Source organism: Electrophorus electricus, chromosome 14, assembly GCF_013358815.1.
Source record: "Electrophorus electricus isolate fEleEle1 chromosome 14, fEleEle1.pri, whole genome shotgun sequence".
NCBI lineage: Eukaryota > Metazoa > Chordata > Actinopteri > Gymnotiformes > Gymnotidae > Electrophorus > Electrophorus electricus.
The window spans coordinates 3384086-3407013 of record NC_049548.1 but is presented as its reverse complement, the minus strand read 5'-3'; the positions used below and the strand labels follow the sequence as shown (position 1 = coordinate 3407013).

Here is a 22928-nt window from a genome sequence, read left to right as displayed (position 1 = left end):
GTTGTCTGGGGTAAATCCGATTGTCATCTACATAGCTGTGTTAAAACAACGCAAAAATTATCTGGCCAAGAGGAAGCATGTATAAGTTAAATAAAAGCGTCTTAAATTAAAAAACATTAATCGAACCCCGAGGTGACAACACAAGTCACTGGCTCTTGTTTAAAAACATAATTTTCTATTTCGACAAAGTAATTCATGCTTTGCAGGTACGGACTGAACCATTTTTGGACTGTTCCTGAGAGTCCAACCCTCTTATAATCTGAATGTCTATTATAATTGCCAGAAATGAAAATACCATTAAGATAACTGGTGGCTTGTTCGTTTTTCATTTTTGCAATTCTTCTGAGGGGCTTATCTCCCATATTCATAACTCCCTACTGACGCCCCTGCCCTATAATAAATATTACAAGCATGATATATTGTGATTAATAAAGAAAGGCGCTTTTATTCGTATTTAAGTTACATCTTAGTTTAAGATTAACAAAAAGGTTTCGAAATTTCTCTCAGTTGCAGAGTTTTAAGATTTACCGATTGCCGTATAACGCTTGCTACAAGATTGTTACAAGCTTGCCATTCTTCATGTTAGATTAGAGTGAACGTCTGATAGTTGTAAAGTCTAAAGGCTAAAAATATTACGAGTTCTAATTTTTCTAAAATCTCTGATATTCTTTTACAATGTGGTTTTCATATGTTCCCTTGTTAATCTAAGAAGTATTACCAACATTGGGAGTATAATAGTAAGAGACATTGCTCTACGTTCACGTAAATTAACAACGATTAACCTACAAAATATTAACGCTCTGTTGCATGAATTATAACTTGAATATGATTTTAAAATGATGTATTTTATTATTTAAAATAGCTTTAATAATGAAAATGTAATATTTTTTATATAATATGGGCTAAGGAAATGTTGCCTTAAGGTAACGATGCGCAATCGTTAAGAGTACCATAAAATCTAGTTTTCCTCTAAAAACACCCTTTATTGAAAATAAGACAAAACAAATCCAGCTTATACTTAGAGTAATGTATAGCCCTATATTTATATAGTTAAATGAACAATTAAAACAACATTTTACTTGTTATTTTAAAAGTATGGGAATCATAACATTGTAAAAGATCTTACATTCACATGTAATAAGACACAGGGACATCATTTTCTTGATCACAAGCAAAACCTTTTTCCTATTTAATTTTATTTAATCATTCTCATTCGATGTCTTTTTAAAATTTATTTATCATCATCTAGGCTAATACATCAACCTGTTACCTCTCTACCTGACTCTCACTCCGAACTGTCATCCAGGTTTACTTGAACTCATCACTCTCCTCATCAAAGCCCACTAGCTCATATTCACTCCTATAACTCTGCCCTGTTTACTTACCTATCCTATAGAAGAACCTCGCTTGCGTGTTCTGTGGCAACAAATGCTTTCATATAACAAAGATATAACATAACATACAACATATAACATATAGGCTAACAACTGGCTAAACCGTCAAAAATAGTACAATTCCAATTATAGTCATATGTATAATATATATCACGGTGTATTTGCCATCTGTAAAGTACCAATATATTATCTTATAGGAATAAAATATTGTTGTTTAAACCGTATGGGTTATTGACTAGAAATGAAGGCTACATAAAAGTGGACAGATTTATAATCTGTGTGTTCCTTCTGTTAAAAGTCTATTTGCCATTGTTGTAATTTATAATTCTGATAAAATGTTACAGTTACAAAATGTCTGAAATGACAAAATATACATTGTTTTTTTTTCCATTTTAAATGTCATCAGAAGTAAACATAGTCTTGGAGTATCGTAGTGCTTTGTAAATCAAGTGAAGTACAATAGGTTGGATACACATATATATACACACAGGATTATCTGGTCATGTGATATCATCAAGCATTTCTCCTTTCAAAGTAAAAGGCCCTTTTCCTACAATTAAACAGTAAAACATGTTACTGCCTTTTAGCAAAATAAGATAAAGTAATTGCAACAGAGGGTTAATAACCATTGATAAAAGCAAAATCAATCAGTTAAAACAAAACAAACTTCAACAAGTAAAGCGGTATTGACTCTTTGCCCTGCACTTCCGTAGCACAAATATTTGGTTTATTTTGACACAATAGCTTCCACCTTTCTATAGACTATGATTCTGTAAGGTCAACACGTACTGGAAACTAATATATGTGATCTCTACAGGAGGAATATGTGAATTAAAATATTTTTCACAGCTTCTCTGCCATATCTATGGTACCATCCTTCAGAGATAATATTGTCTGTGAGACAAGCTATAGGGCAGTTGCATTAATCACAAAATGGTTGTGACATCTGTCACAAAACTAAACATAACCTAGAACAGAGAATATACGTGCCTTGGCTTCTTAAATATACAAACATTACCGGGGTCCAAATGAAACTAAATTAATCTACATTTGAGCAGCTACAGCAACACATTTCTGTGAGGTATAATTGACACTTAATAAGTAGACTTAGACTGTATGGTAAACATGAACTGTCATCAAAATATGTACTTAGTGCATATCTGCTGAAGTATTCACACATCTGAAAATGAGTGTCCAAAATGTATATGATGTATAATATGTAGAATATATATCATGGTGTATTTGCCATCTGTAAAGTACCAATATATTATCTTATATATCAGTTGCATTAATCACAAAATGGCTGTGACGTCTGTCACAAAACTACACATTCTTAGTATATAAGTAAATATGCATAGTAAATGCGCTTAGTCCATGCTACACTGCACCTGCACGTCTACCTCTTATACCCCTAGAGCTTCTACGGAGGAAAACAGAAGAAAATATTATTAAGATATAAGGAGAGTATTGTATCTGCAACAAATGCACTGAGAATAATATATCTTGATTCATCTACTAATAGAACAAGCTAGTATTTTTATGAAATAACCTTTGTTACATTAAAAATTATCCTGGTGTGTTACTTCATTATAATGCGGGTCTTCTCATCTCCAAGCAGAAACCTGAAAGGTGTTTGAAGCAAAATGTACTATTATTATAAATTGATTAAATGTATCATCATCATCATCATCATTCTCGTCATTATTATCTTATTCTTTTTATTAATGAGGATAATAATAATAATCTACTGTCTAGTGTAGATTATTATTAGATTATTAACTGGAATGGTAAAATGATCAGATGATTAGTTATGTCTGTATTGGTAAAATAAGCTCACCTTACAAGAGCTGCAGCTATTAAAGCTCCACCAATAGGCCCAACCCAGTATACCCAGTGATAAGCCCAGTAATTGGTCAATAGTGCTGGTCCAAAAGCTCTTGCTGGGTTCAAGCAGGTGCCAGACACGTCCCCTCTGAAATATCAACTGTCTAAGTCAAATGTCCATTCAGTGATGACAAGAAAGAGTTCTGACTTGGTTACTGCCTCCATGAATGTATTATCAACTAGCAACAGTGGAACTGGTTGAAAGGGGGCACTAATAGACATGTATCTGTACCCAATATTCATAACATTGTAAATCTATTTGTGCCATGTTCACTGTTGACCTACCCTGCCAGGATGTTGAAGAGTACAGTGCAGCCCACCATGAAAGGCACCAAGGGACTCTTGCTTTTCCCATTAACTGCTCCAAGCAGCACCACCATTGTCACCAGACAGGTCATGGCCAGTTCAGCGAAAAAAACCTCCCCGAGTTGGTCATGTGACTGTAGAATGGTAAAGGCTGCACCAGTGGCATTCATATACTTTGCCTTTGATGTCATAACCTGAAAAAGCACATCATGTTGACAGAAACCTTGTTTACAAAAAAGACACAATTGACTAATCATTTTAAAAATAATGTTCCATTCACTGGATCCACCTTTGACATGGCAGCACCAAGCACACCTCCAAGAAGCTGGCAGATGAGGTATGGGATAACTAATACCAGTTCCATGCCTCCACACAGGAAGATGGCAATGGTGAAGGGAGGGTTGAAATGAGACCCACTGCAGAGCCAACGGAGATCTTTTTTTAGCACCAAACACAGCCATAAACGCTAGTGAATAGAGATGATCGATTTTCATTTAACACAATCCACAGCACACTCATCCAGACTTACAACTTTTAATCATGTTACCGATTTAGGCGCGTGTAGTGTTAGAAGTCTTGCCCAAGGACTCTTACTGGTGTACCGTGAAGCACTTTTCTGGATGGAGGTTGATTCCCAGTCCCCCAGAGGAAAGGTCGCATTGTTACCCACTAGACTAACCTATTTTGTAATCAGAGGATTTTCTAAACAAGAACTATACTTTAGGTCTGCATCACAGCGAGTTAGTGAGTTCATAAAAGAACAGAACAGAACATAAAGGCACGATACGTACCTGATCTCTGCCATGCACGCCACCATCACTGCCACCGCCAAGCCGTGTGCCAGGGCGGGCTGCAGCCTGCCCGCTGCCTCCAAATTCTCGATCACTGACACACAACCGATGAAGACAAAAAACGTGGTCCCCACCAGCTCAGCGAGACAGGGCTGGATCAACCTCTCGAACCTGCCTGGGGGGTGCGCCGCCGTTTTGAGCTGCGCTGCATTGTTCCTCTCGTTAAGCTCTATTTTTTCCACTTCCATCTTGCTCTGTGTTCAACCTGCGTTCAAGCCAAGGAGTGAGGAGATCAACTCTGCCTCCTCAGACAGCTCCTTTTACAACCATGTGCTGACACGACAGTTATTCTTAGCACTTTCACCCTGATTTTGAGCGTCCTGTCTGCTCGCGCAACACAGAGCCATTCTTGGTTTTCTGGGCAGATCAAACAGACTTGATAGCATAATCACATTATTTCCACCAGTGGTTAGATTATTTCTAAATTATATGGTTGTTTACACTGGCTTCAAAGGTGTGCAGGGGCCTGAATTCAGTACGTTTACTCCATAAACTCAATGACAGTCAAGTCATTAGCTTGCACACACCATGCACAAGCAGTTAAGTAGTACATTGAATGAACACCTAATTACAGTTCCTTTGTTGATTCATTGGGAGACAGCTATGGCTCTCACTTGTCCAAATGGCATGGCTGATTCCATGGCCATAACTGTTTCTCACAAGTATTATAACCTGGAAAATGAGCTTGTTAATGGATTTATTTAAGGATTTATTACCAGGCTGGACATTACCATAAACCTTTCCCCTGTCATCTGGTCATCTGTCATCTTAAAGGAATAAGATGGAAATCATTTAACCCTTTGCCTGATCTTGCAGAGATTTTGTTCTTTCAATAACTGTCAGTTATAGAAATGATTACAGTTATGGATGATTGTATGATTATAGTTATAGATATGATGTGTGAAAATCCAGTTTCTTTAAACTACCAACAAATCAGCAAGCAGCATATATATATTTATTATCAAATATCAAAGGTACATAATACATTTCACATTCGAAGTTTACACTTTCTGCTTTAAAGTCCAGACTATTATGTTTGCTTATCAGTTTGGCTATGTGGGCTTTCTTTCTTTTCACTGAGTTAAAGTGTTGTAGGGGTTGCAATATGTATTTTGACCTTTGATCTGAAATGTGATAAAAGGGTTCATAAGTCTTGATATTGCTGTAATTAAAGCACTCACTTGTTGAAGTAAACAGGATTTTCCCTTTGAACACACCAAATGTAGAGGTCTGCAAGTCTGATGTTCATATTTTTCTTCAACCGCCTTAATACTTTTATATAAAAAATATATCAGAAAATATTTTATTTTGACACATAATAGTCTGTTATAAACTTGTATGTAAGACAGTATATAAGGTGACACCAACTAAAAGATTTGAGAGGTCATTTTTTACAGTATCTTAAGAGTAATATAAATAAACTTTATATGCACTCAGTGTGCATTTGTTGCAGTGAATTTCAGGGTAAAATATACAATTGATTTCAATGAGAGAGAGAGAGAGAGAGAGAGAGAGAGAGAAAGAGAGACAGTGTGACCCAGTTAAAAACCAGATGGTGTCAAAGTAGTAAAAACACATAAGGACAGGTCCCCTCCCTCTCATTGTAATGCAATGCGGGTCTTCTCATCACCCATCAATAACCTAGGACAGAGAATATACGTGCATTGGCTTCGTAAATATATAAACATTACCGGGGTCCAAATGAAACTAAATTAATCTACATTTGAGCAGCTACAGCAACACATTTCTGTGAGGTATAATTGACACTTAATAAGTAGACTTAGACTGTATGGTAAACATGAACTGTCATCAAAATATGTACTTAGTGCATATCTGCTGAAGTATTCACACATCTGAAAATGAGTGTGCAAAATGTATATGATGTATAATATGTAAAATATATATCACGGTGTATTTGCCATCTGTAAAGTACCAATATATTATCTTATATATCAGTTGCATTAATCACAAAATGGCTGTGACGTCTGTCACAAAACTACACATTCTTAGTATATAAGTAAATATGCATAGTAAATGCGCTTAGTCCATGCTACACTGCACGTGCACGTCTACCTCTTATACCCCTAGAGCGTCTACGGAGGAAAACAGAAGAAAATATTATTAAGATATAAGGAGAGTATTGTATCTGCAACAAATGCACTGAGAATAATATATCTTGATTCATCTACTAATAGAACAAGCTAGTATTTTTATGAAATAACCTTTGTTACATTAAAAATGATCCTGGTGTGTTACTTCATTATAATGCGGGTCTTCTCATCTCCAAGCAGAAACCTGAAAGGTGTTTGAAGCAAAATGTACTATTATTATAAATTGATTAAATGTATCATCATCATCATCATCATCATCATTCTCGTCATTATTATCTTACTCTTTTTATTAATGAGGATAATAATAATCTACTGTCTAGTGTAGATTATTATTAGATTATTAACTGGAATGGTAAAATGATCAGATGATTAGTTATGTCTGTATTGGTAAAATAAGCTCACCTTACAAGAGCTGCAGCTATTAAAGCTCCACCAATAGGCCCAACCCAGTACACCCAGTGATAAGCCCAGTAATTGGTCAATAGTGCTGGTCCAAAAGCTCTTGCTGGGTTCAAGCAGGTGCCAGACACGTCCCCTCTGAAATATCAACTGTCTAAGTTAAATGTCCATTCAGTGATGACAAGAAAGAGTTCTGACTTGGTTACTGCCTCCATGAATGTATTATCAACTAGCAACAGTGGAACTGGTTGAAAGGGGGCACTAATAGACATGTATCTGTACCCAATATTCATAACATTGTAAATCTATTTGTGCCATGTTCACTGTTGACCTACCCTGCCAGGATGTTGAAGAGTACAGTGCAGCCCACCATGAAAGGCACCAGGGGACTCTTGCTTTTCCCATTAACTGCTCCAAGCAGCACCACCATTGTCACCAGACAGGTCATGGCCAGTTCAGCGAAAAAAACCTCCCCGAGTTGGTCATGTGACTGTAGAATGGTAAAGGCTGCACCAGTGGCATTCATATACTTTGCCTTTGATGTCATAACCTGAAAAAGCACATCATGTTGACAGAAACCTTGTTTATAAAAAAGACACAATTGACTAATCATTTTAAAAATAATGTTCCATTCACTGGATCCACCTTTGACATGGCAGCACCAAGCACACCTCCAAGAAGCTGGCAGACGAGGTATGGGATAACTAATACCAGTTCCATGCCTCCACACAGGAAGATGGCAATGGTGAAGGGAGGGTTGAAATGAGACCCACTGCAGAGCCAACGGAGATCTTTTTTTAGCACCAAACACAGCCATAAACGCTAGTGAATAGAGATGATCGATTTTCATTTAACACATTCCGCAGCACACTCATCCAGACTTACAACTTTTAATCATGTTACCGATTTAGGCGCGTGTAGTGTTAGAAGTCTTGCCCAAGGACTCTTACTGGTGTACCATGAAGCACTTTTCTGGATGGAGGTTGATCCCCAGTCCCCCAGAGGAAAGGTCGCATTGTTACCCACTAGACTAACCTATTTTGTAATCAGAGGATTTTCTAAACAAGAACTATACTTTAGGTCTGCATCACAGCGAGTTAGTGAGTTCATAAAAGAACAGAACAGAACATAAAGGCACGATACGTACCTGATCTCTGCCATGCACGCCACCATCACTGCCACCGCCAAGCCGTGTGCCAGGGCGGGCTGCAGCCTGCCCGCTGCCTCCAAATTCTCGATCACTGACACACAACCGATGAAGACAAAAAACGTGGTCCCCACCAGCTCAGCGAGACAGGGCTGGATCAACCTCTCGAACCTGCCTGGGGGGTGGGCCGCCGTTTTGAGCTGCGCTGCATTGTTCCTCTCGTTAAGCTCTATTTTTTCCTCTTCCATCTTGCTCTGTGTTCAACCTGCGTTCAAGCCAAGGAGTGAGGAGATCAACTCTGCCTCCTCAGACAGCTCCTTTTACAACCATGTGCTGACACGACAGTTATTCTTAGCACTTTCACCCTGATTTTGAGCGTCCTGTCTGCTCGCGCAACACAGAGCCATTCTTGGTTTTCTGGGCAGATCAAACAGACTTGATAGCATAATCACATTATTTCCACCAGTGGTTAGATTATTTCTAAATTATATGGTTGTTTACACTGGCTTGAAAGGTGTGCAGGGGCCTGAATTCAGTACGTTTACTCCATAAACTCAATGACAGTCAAGTCATTAGCTTGCACACACCATGCACAAGCAGTTAAGTAGTACATTGAATGAACACCTAATTACAGTTCCTTTGTTGATTCATTGGGAGACAGCTATGGCTCTCACTTGTCCAAATGGCATGGCTGATTCCATGGCCATAACTGTTTCTCACAAGTATTATAACCTGGAAAATGAGCTTGTTAATGGACTTATTTAAGGATTTATTACCAGGCTGGACATTACCATAAACCTTTCCCCTGTCATCTGGTCATCTGTCATCTTAAAGGAATAAGATGGAAATCATTTAACCCTTTGCCTGATCTTGCAGAGATTTTGTTCTTTCAATAACTGTCAGTTATAGAAATGATTACAGTTATGGATGATTGTATGATTATAGTTATAGATATGATGTGTGAAAATCCAGTTTCTTTAAACTACCAACAAATCAGCAAGCAGCATATATATATTTATTATCACATATCAAAGGTACATAATACATTTCACATTCGAAGTTTACACTTTCTGCTTTAAAGTCCAGACTATTATGTTTGCTTATCAGTTTGGCTATGTGGGCTTTCTTTCTTTTCACTGAGTTAAAGTGTTGTAGGGGTTGCAATATGTATTTTGACCTTTGATCTGAAATGTGATAAAAGGGTTCATAAGTCTTGATATTGCTGTAATTAAAGCACTCACTTGTTGAAGTAAACAGGATTTTCCCTTTGAACACACCAAATGTAGAGGTCTGCAAGTCTGATGTTCATATTTTTCTTCAACCGCCTTAATACTTTTATATAAAAAATGTATCAGAAAATATTTTATTTTGACACATAATAGTCTGTTATAAACTTGTATGTAAGACAGTATATAAGGTGACACCAACTAAAAGATTTGAGAGGTCATTTTTTACAGTATCTTAAGAGTAATATAAATAAACTTTATATGCACTCAGTGTGCATTTGTTGCAGTGAATTTCAGGGTAAAATATACAATTGATTTCAATGAGAGAGAGAGAGAGAGAGAGAGAGAGAGAGAGAGAGAGAGAGAGAGAGAGAAAGAGAGACAGTGTGACCCAGTTAAAAACCAGATGGTGTCAAAGTAGTAAAAACACATAAGGACAGGTCCCCTCCCTCTCATTGTAATGCAATGCGGGTCTTCTCATCACCCATCAATAACCTAGGACAGAGAATATACGTGCATTGGCTTCGTAAATATATAAACATTACCGGGGTCCAAATGAAACTAAATTAATCTACATTTGAGCAGCTACAGCAACACATTTCTGTGAGGTATAATTGACACTTAATAAGTAGACTTAGACTGTATTGTAAACATGAACTGTCATCAAAATATGTACTTAGTGCATATCTGCTGAAGTATTCACACATCTGAAAATGAGTGTGCAAAATGTATATGATGTATAATATGTAAAATATATATCACGGTGTATTTGCCATCTGTAAAGTACCAATATATTATCTTATATATCAGTTGCATTAATCACAAAATGGCTGTGACGTCTGTCACAAAACTACACATTCTTAGTATATAAGTAAATATGCATAGTAAATGCGCTTAGTCCATGCTACACTGCACGTGCACGTCTACCTCTTATACCCCTAGAGCGTCTACGGAGGAAAACAGAAGAAAATATTATTAAGATATAAGGAGAGTATTGTATCTGCAACAAATGCACTGAGAATAATATATCTTGATTCATCTACTAATAGAACAAGCTAGTATTTTTATGAAATAACCTTTGTTACATTAAAAATGATCCTGGTGTGTTACTTCATTATAATGCGGGTCTTCTCATCTCCAAGCAGAAACCTGAAAGGTGTTTGAAGCAAAATGTACTATTATTATAAATTGATTAAATGTATCATCATCATCATCATCATCATCATCATTCTCGTCATTATTATCTTACTCTTTTTATTAATGAGGATAATAATAATCTACTGTCTAGTGTAGATTATTATTAGATTATTAACTGGAATGGTAAAATGATCAGATGATTAGTTATGTCTGTATTGGTAAAATAAGCTCACCTTACAAGAGCTGCAGCTATTAAAGCTCCACCAATAGGCCCAACCCAGTATACCCAGTGATAAGCCCAGTAATTGGTCAATAGTGCTGGTCCAAAAGCTCTTGCTGGGTTCAAGCAGGTGCCAGACACGTCCCCTCTGAAATATCAACTGTCTAAGTTAAATGTCCATTCAGTGATGACAAGAAAGAGTTCTGACTTGGTTACTGCCTCCATGAATGTATTATCAACTAGCAACAGTGGAACTGGTTGAAAGGGGGCACTAATAGACATGTATCTGTACCCAATATTCATAACATTGTAAATCTATTTGTGCCATGTTCACTGTTGACCTACCCTGCCAGGATGTTGAAGAGTACAGTGCAGCCCACCATGAAAGGCACCAGGGGACTCTTGCTTTTCCCATTAACTGCTCCAAGCAGCACCACCATTGTCACCAGACAGGTCATGGCCAGTTCAGCGAAAAAAACCTCCCCGAGTTGGTCATGTGACTGTAGAATGGTAAAGGCTGCACCAGTGGCATTCATATACTTTGCCTTTGATGTCATAACCTGAAAAAGCACATCATGTTGACAGAAACCTTGTTTATAAAAAAGACACAATTGACTAATCATTTTAAAAAATAATGTTCCATTCACTGGATCCACCTTTGACATGGCAGCACCAAGCACACCTCCAAGAAGCTGGCAGACGAGGTATGGGATAACTAATACCAGTTCCATGCCTCCACACAGGAAGATGGCAATGGTGAAGGGAGGGTTGAAATGAGACCCACTGCAGAGCCAACGGAGATCTTTTTTTAGCACCAAACACAGCCATAAACGCTAGTGAATAGAGATGATCGATTTTCATTTAACACATTCCGCAGCACACTCATCCAGACTTACAACTTTTAATCATGTTACCGATTTAGGCGCGTGTAGTGTTAGAAGTCTTGCCCAAGGACTCTTACTGGTGTACCATGAAGCACTTTTCTGGATGGAGGTTGATTCCCAGTCCCCCAGAGGAAAGGTCGCATTGTTACCCACTAGACTAACCTATTTTGTAATCAGAGGATTTTCTAAACAAGAACTATACTTTAGGTCTGCATCACAGCGAGTTAGTGAGTTCATAAAAGAACAGAACAGAACATAAAGGCACGATACGTACCTGATCTCTGCCATGCACGCCACCATCACTGCCACCGCCAAGCCGTGTGCCAGGGCGGGCTGCAGCCTGCCCGCTGCCTCCAAATTCTCGATCACTGACACACAACCGATGAAGACAAAAAACGTGGTCCCCACCAGCTCAGCGAGACAGGGCTGGATCAACCTCTCGAACCTGCCTGGGGGGTGGGCCGCCGTTTTGAGCTGCGCTGCATTGTTCCTCTCGTTAAGCTCTATTTTTTCCTCTTCCATCTTGCTCTGTGTTCAACCTGCGTTCAAGCCAAGGAGTGAGGAGATCAACTCTGCCTCCTCAGACAGCTCCTTTTACAACCATGTGCTGACACGACAGTTATTCTTAGCACTTTCACCCTGATTTTGAGCGTTCTGTCTGCTTGCGCAACACAGAGCCATTCTTGGTTTTCTGGGCAGATCAAACAGACTTGATAGCATAATCACATTATTTCCACCAGTGGTTAGATTATTTCTAAATTATATGGTTGTTTACACTGGCTTGAAAGGTGTGCAGGGGCCTGAATTCAGTACGTTTACTCCATAAACTCAATGACAGTCAAGTCATTAGCTTGCACACACCATGCACAAGCAGTTAAGTAGTACATTGAATGAACACCTAATTACAGTTCCTTTGTTGATTCATTGGGAGACAGCTATGGCTCTCACTTGTCCAAATGGCATGGCTGATTCCATGGCCATAACTGTTTCTCACAAGTATTATAACCTGGAAAATGATCTTGTTAATGGACTTATTTAAGGATTTATTACCAGGCTGGACATTACCATAAACCTTTCCCCTGTCATCTGGTCATCTGTCATCTTAAAGGAATAAGATGGAAATCATTTAACCCTTTGCCTGATCTTGCAGAGATTTTGTTCTTTCAATAACTGCCAGTTATAGAAATGATTATAGTTATAGATGATTGTATGATTATAGTTATAGATATGATGTGTGAAAATCCAGTTTCTTTAAACTACCAACAAATCAGCAAGCAGCATATGTATATTTATTATCACATATCAAAGGTACATAATACATTTCACATTCGAAGGTTACACTTTCTGCTTTAAAGTCCAGACTATTATGTTTGCTTATCAGTTTGGCTATGTGGGCTTTCTATCTTTTCACTGAGTTAAAGTGTTGTAGGGGTTGCAATATGTATTTTGACCTTTGATCTGAAATGTGATAAAAGGGTTCATAAGTCTTGATATTGCTGTAATTAAAGCACTCACTTGTTGAAGTAAACAGGATTTTGCCTTTGAACACACCAAATGTAGAGGTCTGCAAGTCTGATGTTCATATTTTTCTTCAACCGCCTTAATACTTTTATATAAAAAATGTATCAGAAAATATTTTATTTTGACACATAATAGTCTGTTATAAACTTGTATGTAAGACAGTATATAAGGTGACACCAACTAAAAGATTTGAGAGGTCATTTTTTTACAGTATCTTAAGAGTAATATAAATAAATTTTATATGCACTCAGTGTGCATTTGTTGCAGTGAATTTCAGGGTAAAATATACAATTGATTTCAATGAGAGAGAGAGAGAGAGAGAGAGAGAGAGAGAGAGAGAGAGAGAGAGAGAGAGAGAGACAGAGACAGTGTGACCCAGTTAAAAACCAGATGGTGTCAAAGTAGTAAAAACACATAAGGACAGGTCCCCTCCCTCTCATTGTAATGCAATGCGGGTCTTCTCATCCCCCATCAATAACCTAGGACAGAGAATATACGTGCATTGGCTTCGTAAATATATAAACATTACCGGGGTCCAAATGAAACTAAATTAATCTACATTTGAGCAGCTACAGCAACACATTTCTGTGAGGTATAATTGACACTTAATAAGTAGACTTAGACTGTATTGTAAACATGAACTGTCATCAAAATATGTACTTAGTGCATATCTGCTGAAGTATTCACACATCTGAAAATGAGTGTGCAAAATGTATATGATGTATAATATGTAGAATATATATCATGGTGTATTTGCCATCTGTGAAGTATCAATATATTATCTTATATATCAGTTGCATTAATCACAAAATGGCTGTGACGTCTGTCACAAAACTACACATTCTTAGTATATAAGTAAATATGCATAGTAAATGCGCTTAGTCCATGCTACACTGCACGTGCACGTCTACCTCTTATAGCCCTAGAGCTTCTACGGAGGAAAACAGAAGAAAATATTATTAAGATATAAGGAGAGTATTGTATCTGCAACAAATGCACTGAGAATAATATATCTTGATTCATCTACTAATAGAACAAGCTAGTATTTTTATGAAATAACCTTTGTTACATTAAAAATGATCCTGGTGTGTTACTTCATTATAATGCGGGTCTTCTCATCTCCAAGCAGAAACCTGAAAGGTGTTTGAAGCATAATTTACTATTATTGGACATTGGACATTATACTGGACAAACCTTTCCCCTGTCATTTAGTCATCTGCCATCTTAAAGGAGGCACGTAATACATCCTTACATTACCAAGATACATTACCTGACAATGCTGACAGTCAGCATTGCACCAGCGAGCGGGCCAACCCAGTAGACCCAGTGGTAATCCCAGTAACTAGCCACCACTGCTGGCCCAAACGCTCGGGCAGGATTCATGCAGGCTCCAGAGATCATACCACTGTAAGAACAATCATATCACACATTTTGATTGGTGAGAATCATTTGAATCATTTTCAGGTTTCACTTTAGTGATCCATTAAAATGGTGAGACCACATTATTTGGGTTGTTTTTTTGGGTTGTTATGAGTTAGCAGGCCAGTACTGTTGATCTACCAGTGCACTCCAAAGCCAGCACTGCAAAACTGGTTCACGAAAACCTTAGAATGCATGCCTAAGCCTCTTCTGCCCACTAGTGGCCCAAGGGTGTCCTACCCAGCTAGGATGTTTGCTGTAACTGTAAGTCCAATGCAGAAGGGCGCGAACTGACTGCGGGTCTTCCCATTCACAGCAGCCATGCTGACGACCATGGTCAGGAAGAGAGTCATCACCACCTCAGACACTGTAACCGCTCCAATGTCCTCAGTAGACTTGACTGCACTGAATGCAGCTCCAGATACATTGTTATATTCGATGGATGGGGAGATAACCTGTACAAAAAAGTTATGTAAACATTTTTCACAATATAAAGTCATAATATATGGGGGAAAAAATGCAGTCATAAATTAATTTTCTTTAATGAAGGATAGTTCAATTATTTAGTTTAACAAGTCACTTGAAAATATAGACAGAATTTAGGAAGTATTAGGTAATATTCTTCTGAAGGTTAAATGCTTAAACACATAATACAAATTAAATTCCTGACTTTGATTGTATTATTTTGACCATTTGCACAAATTTGCATACAAGAATAACAATGTCTTACTTTCACAAGACCGGCCCCAATCATCCCACCAAACATTTGGGCAAGAACATACGGAAGAAGGAGGATCAGCTCCATCCCTCCGGTGAGGTAAACACACACAGACACGGCCGGGTTAAAGTGACCCCCACTGAGAATACAAGCCATCAAACCATCTCTTAGTGATTGCAACAAATTGCAGTGAGTCCATTATTTCTAAATTCAAACTAATGTTATGTTGTTTTTTTTTCTGTCAGTTTACTTCTCTTCCCAGACGAACAGCTCTGATTGCTGGGGTTACAGTGGGCTGACAGTAGCTGTCAACAATCAAGTAATTCATTGCTGAGAGCTCCAAAGTTCGAACCTGATCTCCCCGAACACCGCGATGACAATAGCCAGTGCCAGTCCGTGTGCCAGCGCTGGCTGCATGGTGCCTGGCACGCCAGCGTTGCTGACGACAGAGACGCATCCGGCGAAGATGAAGAGGGTAGAGCCCAGAAGCTCGGCCAGGCACGGCTGCACGTAGCGCTCGAAGACGCGCCCTGCACGGGTCTTCTGCTGTTGCTTTTCCTGTTCTCTCTCTGCACACGAGACGCTGAAGAGCTCCGGCTTGGTCTCTTTGTCATCCATACTGCACCGCAGTCGCCCACTGTACTGTCCACGTGGGCACCAACTCGGGACTGATAAGCATGTGTGGGGAGGGTAGTGAAGGAGGAGGCACACGGCAGGCCCGCTCACCTCTGCCCGCTCCACCCTTCGCTCATCCAAATCAACAGAAACCTGCCGAGAGCAGAGGGCACCGCATGTTTGTCGTGGGGTGATGGGCATAGTATGGCTTATCTGTTTCGAGTCCGATAACACATGGAATTGGACCATAAAATTTCAGTCCAAGAGCACATGGATCACCACATTCAGTCCATATACCATGTCACCTGTTAATCATATGGAATTTCCATGACGACCTTTCGCACCTTTGGCAAAAATCAGAATGGCAGTCCTGTCTGCAACACCGCAGAGTGCAATCGTACCTCACTGTGCTCCTGCCGGTGCACGAGGTCATGCTGGGTTAATGTTTCCCCAGAAACGCTCATGGGAAAGAAACTCACCACGTCACGGTGCAGGCTCTACCGAGAGTATATAAGTGCAAAAAAAACCCCCAAAACATCAAAGTCTTGCCAAGCATCATGTGAAGTTAATACCTGAAGACAAACTTTAAAAAAGCATCATGCTATCATAACAAAGATTAGACTATTTCTGATCAATGTCTTGAAATTCATTTCTTTCAACATGTATTCAAAATAGGTATTTTATGTATTGATGTTACTGTTGAATGTATTGGAAACAGTGAAATGAGATCATTAAATTACCTATTATTTAATTTTATTACTGAACCTATTACTCTTCAAAGACATTAGTGCTTCCTACCATGCAAAATATGCAGACAAGCAGGTTGTTCAATCTGTTCTGACAGCCACCAGGATTTCTTTAGAATTTAACGTGGGAAGCACACTGTATAGAGTGCAGAACTACTCATTATTCTGTTTTTATTATGAAGTAATATTACATTATTGAATTAGTGGAGTGAATCATATTTTTACAATCTTCTAAAAGTCCATACTACTTCGCTTTATACTAGGAAAAGATTAGATATGACCTGTCAGATAGGAGACAACAGTTCACAAAGCTGAAACAGTAACTTTACATCGTTTTCTGCAATAATCTGATTATTTAAAGGCTGCACACAGAGATAAAGCAGTGACAAGAATACAGTTTGATGGAGTAGCAGTACAACACTCTTGGCACATGGGAAATACAAAGGAAACGTGCAGAAAAGAATGAAATTCAGCAGGGTCTTCCTTTATTGACATCACACAGAGGAAATACAGTGTAATGACTTCCTCTGGTTCATCCTTGGCACAAAGAGGAGTCTTTCAAACCAGGAGACCATCATGGTAAAAACCCAATTTGTGAAATGCCTAGAAAGGGGGAGAAGGCCATTGGTAAGGATTTCCGGACATTTCCAGCACTTGAAATGAAACTGGTACAGGAAAGTAAACCAATGTCTGAAATGTCAAAAAAAATCTAATGACCAAGTCTATACATAGTGTGGCATTCACTGCCTTTGCATTTGGGCGAGTAAAGCTCACCTTTGGTGTGGGAAGATGTTAAACTCACCCAAACTGAGCGTGTCCTTCACAGCCCAACAGATGCTGTAGTGCTGGAGCAGTTGATGGAGCAGTTCCTTCTCATCTAAAAATTCCAGCCTTTCAATTCTGCAAAGGCAAATGAGTCTTACTAAAGCAGGATTTCTCAAAAACGTGAGACTGGAGGCCCAACACACTGAGCATTTTTGTCTTTTTCGGTCCTGTACCTGCTTATATCCTCCTGAGGGAGCAGACCATAGACTGCCATCATGTCCAGTGCGTTCACGCTCTCCCATCCTGTCAGCAGAAAACGTTCCTTCTGCAAACAGACAAGGTCCCCTGTAAAAGTCAGCATAACTGACCCGCTTTTAGACAAAACGTCGGTTCTTTCGTCTCGGCTACATGACAAATTCAAGGTTTTAGAGGAAAACGAGGAGGGGGAGAGCAGAGGCGTCAACACGCTGTGTCATGTAATCAGCAGATCCTCCCAAGATTATCTCAGGCAGAGTGTGTGTTAACTCAGGCACACAGACTGAAAGCACTCCGGTGATATCAGAGTGTTCCACTTGGGTTTCTCAGACTCCTCACCAGCAACTGTACACAATGCAATCAATGCAAACCAGGCTGCATTCAAGTAATATGCAATATAATTTAAACATTGGTGTTTATAATTTAAACACCCAGTCTGTTCACAACCATCATGCATTGTTTATATAGATCATACTGATGTTATACAGTGTAATGGTGCTGTAGGAGCCTAATAAAATGTCATTAAACTAAAGCAGAATTTTTGTTTTTACCTGAGAATCCAAAGACTGGCACACATCCACCCCAGCAAGATTACACTGCCGGCTCTGCAAGTTCTCAATCATGACCTGCCCGAAGCGATCGGCCATGTTTACCTGTAAAGAGCAGACAGTTAGTTCAGTGTCTGAGAGCTCACGGCTGGACCGTCCACCGTCCACCGCATCACATTACATCTCCCTACAACAGCTCGACACCTCGCACCCGCATCTCACCTGCTCATAGTTGATGAACATGGCAGTGTGGAAGGTGTTTGCCACCCAGTGCACCAGCCTGGAGGACTGCTCAGGGGTCATGTACACCAGCACACACTCGGACAGGAACAGCGTGGGCAGCCTAATGGTAGAGAACACGAGTTAAAGGAATACGGAAACGACAAATCAGCCTGGGGTGCATCAGCTGAGTGTGCAGAATCCATCAGTGGGTGAAGCAAAGTGACAGCGATGGAATGGTATCGTAAAAGGTGCCTAAACATTTTTATAGGTTTTCCTGTAATGCTGCTAAGGAAAAATAACAACAGCAGCAATACGCTCTGACCACAGGCCACGTGACACTGATCCAGCTGTCATGGGGGACGGCGTCAGTTAGGAACAGGGCCAAGTGCTGGTTTGCATTTGAGTGGAGGACACTTGCGTTAGAGAAGTTCAACAAAAGGTCCAGTATCTCTGCGGTGGACCACAGAGGGCCCCGCTTTGTTCAATAACATGGAAAGGTTATTTATATCGTGCACAGGCCAGGAAAGAGCGCTCTTAAAGGCAGGGACTGAAGGCAGGGGCCACAAGCCATAATGTGGCCTGGAAGCTGGGAAGAACCTCAGAGGAAGCTACAAAAGCATTTTGAAGCAAAAACTCTTGAAAATGAGATGTAGATATCCTAGACATTCAGAGTTTGTCAGCCTTTCTAAGACACATCAGATATGATGAGCCATTTAGACACACATACAGGCATTGCATTAACTCCCTAAAACACTTATGTCAGTACAGTGACACCTAACCAAACAGCAAATAAAAAATATCAAGCAGACATACAGTGCATGGCCAAGCCCAATGTATTTATGGTGCCAGATCTTCTATATTTATTGTTTTTATTCAATTCAAGTGATCAATTAAAACCTGATTCTGTCACACACAGTATCAAAAAGCTTGACTCTGGCTTCACATCCCAGACCCTCCACATAACTCAAGGGGTCAAATACAAATTTGCCTTCATAAAACAACGCTATATGATGACTTCTAAACTTGATATTTATCCAGTGCCTGTGTTGAGCGTTGTTGTAGTGTGTAATGCCCACACTACAAAATCAGGTAATACAAACTATACTCAAAGGCAACATACTTACTCTGTAATTATCTGGAATTTTCTGAGCTTCTCTTCTAAACTGGAGATATCTCTGAGATCAGCACCGATGATACAATATCTGTCTGAATCCAGGTTGTGGCCATCTGTCAAACAAACACATACACCATCAGTGACGAAAGGTGAAAAGGAAAACAAGTTCACATTGACAACAATGTGGAAGGCATTCGTTACCTAACAGGAGTGAATCGGCTGAGTGGGTCTCAATCAAGGGCTTTGACAGAGGAGGCTTTGTCCTGCAAAAATGGTAAAGGACTTAAAGACACACTTGCTCATCAAAGAGATTTTATGCTTTTCCCCCTTTTGTGCCAATGCCGAGAAAGGAAAATGCAAAATACCTTTAAAAACCTTTGAGAACATGCATACAAGTCGCCAAATGTAGGAAATGCAAAATGACCAAACTTTATTAGAGCAGAAATTTTGAACCAGCAGAACAGATGGCGGACTCTTTTGTCTCACGCATATAGAATTGTATCTAGGGCTGTTTATGGCCAACTAACTCATGTTACAAAACCCATCACCTTACAAGTATCGTGATTCCATATTCCACAATTCATTACATCCCAGGTGGATTATGATGATCAGCACGCAAAATAAATACATCATTTTAAATAATGGTACTGTTAACTTTTAATAATGATAAATATCAGCATTCAAATATACTTGTTGATATATGTTCATTGATACCCTTAAATCACACATGAATGAGAAAACCACATCCCTAACTTTAGTAATTACTTTTCCAATAGAGCATATATTATTTCATTCACATATTGCATAACCTGCCATTTATAGGTGTCAAGCAGTCATCCACAATGACTAAATTATAGCAGTAGGGTAAAACATCTTCACGATTCAAAGAATCATGACAATGTCAAATTTGTGAGATGTACCTACCACTGCTTTTGACATTGTACCTTCACATAATTCTGCTCAAATGCAAGATCAGGGGGTTTTGGGCATCTTCACTGGGAAAGGCTCATGTTAGTCAGTGGGACAGCAGATACGTGTTCACCAAGGACAATGAGCATTCGTTTCCCAGGCCCATTCGTTTCCCATGGCCAAAAATGTCTAACTTATCTGTGCTGCAAAAACACAACTTACCTCATCTCTCAGAGTGAAAACATTTCACCAGTGGCAGTACAACAGATGAGTATTCCATGGAATAGTTATGCTGAAGAGATAAATGGGTATTTTGTTTTCTTTGCAATGTCAGATGATGCACAATGTGTGAACTGAATTCCAGCTGAGTCAAGTGGATCCATAACACCACAAAGGATTTTCCAATAAAGAACCCCAACTAAAAATAGAGACGCTTTACGAACAAAATTAAGCATGCTCTTATACAAACGTACTGGAGTCAAAAATACAGTCCATCACTTTTTACTGTAGTTGAGCAGAAGTTCAAAGTCTCCAAAAGCATGAACAACCACAAACTTCAGCATGGGTTTGGGTTCAAAATGGCATTTTAGTACTGGAGCACTCACACTATGTTACTCCCTACCCTGGTAACAACATACATAATTATTCTCCCAACTTGGCCCATGCGTCATACACTTCATGACAAGTTCCCATAAGAGCAGAAAGTGATATTTCTCATACTGAAATACAAAGAAATTGTTCAGCCTTCCCACATTTAAGCTTGTTCCCTCCCAGAGTGCAACAGCAACCTTTTCAGGGAAGAGCAGGGGTTTAGGCACATGGCACTCCTGCATTGTTGACACTTTGCTTCCCTCTATAGGTATCAGACTAATACAATGTAATGGTCTCAGAGCAACATAATCAGTGTTTGCTCCTTACGATCAAAAAGGTAAAACAAACAATATAAATATAAAAACACAGGTTCTACACCTTACTTGATATGGTGTATTTTCCTTGCAACGATCATGGGGAAGTCGACTTCAAAATACTTCTTCGGCAAAGTGTTCTCAGCCTAACAATTAAAACAGTTTTATGCAAAATCTGATCATGACAAAAACCCTGGTCAGAAAGGTTCCCATATAAAACATATAGTGACAGTAAAGTATTGCATTCTGTAGTTAAGAGAGCTTTATGTACATCTCTTTAGCTGGTATTTGACCATTAGTGTTTGTTAAGACACTTATCAAACTTAGCAAACTCAGAACTGTAAGTCGCTTTGGATAAAAGCGTCAGCTAAATGCTGTAAATGTAAATAAGACATTTTGCCAGTTAGGTAATGCTCTATAAATGATAAGATAAAGCAAACTACTATCAGCTTATAATTTAGGCACACCTTCAGTCTCCAGAAGGTGGTGTCCAGTCCTGCTCCGAGATTCACCACCTGGCAGTCACACTGAGTCCTCTTAAGGAATGCATCAAGAAGATGGCTCATTCCTTGTACACGGGCATAGTAACCTACAGCACAATTTAAATAGAAAAAAGAACACCGTTTTGATATTTTACAACCATATGTTCAAGGATTCGGCAGTGAGACGTGCAGACCACATACGGCCATCATTTCTCATTAGTGCAATGCGGAAAAGAAATGCAGCATTTACCTCTGTTGATTTCAGGTGCCTTGCGTTCACCCATCTGGCGCACAAAATATTGTATGTAAGGGTCTGTCCAGTAACCTTGGCTAGTTGCAAACCTGGGGATAAATTAATATATACATATATATTTCGATATCTGAAACTATTTTTAGTCTTTTAAAATGCATTCTCACAAAGACTATCAAAAAAAAAAAAACCCCACTCATGATCAGCTATATCAATGGATCTAAATGAAAATGCATACTTAACTCTGACCAAATGCCATTCCCTGTGAAATACGCCATGAATGCAAACGAGCGTAAGTCATTGTCAGAATACAATCCCAAATATCTGAACTGCTTTTGGACTCCCATAGCTAGCAGCACATCTACCTTTTGCATATCGACGCATCGTCGCAGGTTGATCTAACCGCCTCATCAGCAACATCGCTGTCGGCGACAGGCGGCCTGGACGCCATGCACTTAGCTGGCTGGCTACTAGGTGATGTAAACGTGTGTCGGATATGCTGCTTGTTTACATTTCAAACCCACACTGCATTAAGACGCAGTAATGTTGTCTTTATCGCACAAAAACACAACGCCAACTAGCCAGCTTCGGTTTCTCTTACAATCCCACCCCCCCTAAAAACTACAAAAGTTTCGGTTCGCGAAATCAAGACGGGTTAGCCCATGCGAAGCTTATTTCATCCACCAAACAGAACAAATTGCATTTATTCACACAGCTCAACACAGATCGTACTAATTTTTAAAATAAACTGTGGATATTTAGAGTGCAAGTTTACTCCGTGCTTCCCCTAACGACTCTTCCCATGACGCAAGACGTCGCCGCCTTCGTCGTTTTTCAGACGTCGGATAGGGAACACCACCTGCATGGCGCCACCTAGCGTGGTGTGTCGCACCCTGCAAT

General features: G+C 39.3%; 5 protein-coding genes across 14 annotated transcripts; all 5 read right to left on the bottom strand.

Moving 5' to 3' along the window:
* Positions 1-962: 962 nt before the first annotated feature.
* LOC113574828 (aquaporin-8-like) lies at positions 963-4670 on the bottom strand. Its single transcript, XM_027006005.2, has 5 exons — positions 4376-4670; positions 3874-4000; positions 3564-3778; positions 3232-3366; positions 963-3016 (listed from the first exon to the last, which is right to left on the bottom strand). The coding sequence occupies exons 1-5, from the start codon at positions 4621-4623 to the stop codon at positions 2974-2976; spliced, it is 768 nt and encodes a 255-aa protein (XP_026861806.2). The 5' UTR covers positions 4624-4670; the 3' UTR covers positions 963-2973.
* A 702-nt stretch (positions 4671-5372) lies between these two features.
* LOC118240069 (aquaporin-8-like) lies at positions 5373-8399 on the bottom strand. 5 transcript variants are annotated; one of them, XR_004776868.1, is made up of 7 exons: positions 8093-8399; positions 7591-7717; positions 7281-7495; positions 6949-7083; positions 6658-6730; positions 6509-6528; positions 5373-6076 (listed from the first exon to the last, which is right to left on the bottom strand). XR_004776868.1 is itself a non-coding variant. In XM_035533834.1 (6 exons), the coding sequence occupies exons 1-5, from the start codon at positions 8338-8340 to the stop codon at positions 6688-6690; spliced, it is 768 nt and encodes a 255-aa protein (XP_035389727.1). In that variant the 5' UTR covers positions 8341-8399; the 3' UTR covers positions 5373-6528; positions 6658-6687. The 5 variants fall into 5 exon arrangements, 3 of the variants coding, with proteins under 3 accessions (XP_035389727.1, XP_035389728.1, XP_035389726.1); XR_004776867.1 differs by having other exon boundaries at positions 6509-6730; positions 8093-8398; XM_035533834.1 differs by having other exon boundaries at positions 5373-6528.
* A 686-nt stretch (positions 8400-9085) lies between these two features.
* On the bottom strand, positions 9086-12140 carry LOC113574827 (aquaporin-8-like). Of its 5 annotated transcripts, XR_003410354.2 has the most exons (7): positions 11834-12140; positions 11332-11458; positions 11021-11235; positions 10689-10823; positions 10395-10467; positions 10246-10265; positions 9086-9813 (listed from the first exon to the last, which is right to left on the bottom strand). XR_003410354.2 is itself a non-coding variant. In XM_027006003.2 (6 exons), exons 1-5 carry the CDS (start codon positions 12079-12081, stop codon positions 10425-10427), a joined length of 768 nt encoding a protein of 255 aa, XP_026861804.1. In that variant the 5' UTR covers positions 12082-12140; the 3' UTR covers positions 9086-10265; positions 10395-10424. The 5 variants fall into 5 exon arrangements, 3 of the variants coding, with proteins under 3 accessions (XP_026861804.1, XP_026861805.1, XP_035389725.1); XR_004776866.1 differs by having other exon boundaries at positions 10246-10467; positions 11834-12139; XM_027006003.2 differs by having other exon boundaries at positions 9086-10265.
* A 2030-nt stretch (positions 12141-14170) lies between these two features.
* aqp8a.1 (aquaporin 8a, tandem duplicate 1) lies at positions 14171-15835 on the bottom strand. Its single transcript, XM_027006071.2, has 5 exons — positions 15570-15835; positions 15230-15356; positions 14740-14954; positions 14351-14485; positions 14171-14213 (listed from the first exon to the last, which is right to left on the bottom strand). Exons 1-5 carry the CDS (start codon positions 15833-15835, stop codon positions 14171-14173), a joined length of 786 nt encoding a protein of 261 aa, XP_026861872.2.
* Positions 15836-17041: 1206 nt separating this feature from the next.
* Positions 17042-22832, bottom strand: lcmt1 (leucine carboxyl methyltransferase 1). Of its 2 annotated transcripts, none has more exons than XM_027006115.2 (11): positions 22394-22832; positions 22029-22120; positions 21764-21885; positions 21366-21442; positions 19684-19745; positions 19493-19595; positions 18369-18489; positions 18150-18251; positions 17577-17668; positions 17381-17478; positions 17042-17181 (listed from the first exon to the last, which is right to left on the bottom strand). In XM_027006115.2, exons 1-11 carry the CDS (start codon positions 22477-22479, stop codon positions 17153-17155), a joined length of 984 nt encoding a protein of 327 aa, XP_026861916.1. In that variant the 5' UTR covers positions 22480-22832; the 3' UTR covers positions 17042-17152. The 2 variants fall into 2 exon arrangements, with proteins under 2 accessions (XP_026861916.1, XP_026861915.1); XM_027006114.2 differs by lacking the exon at positions 22394-22832 and adding an exon at positions 22272-22338.
* Positions 22833-22928: the final 96 nt, after the last annotated feature.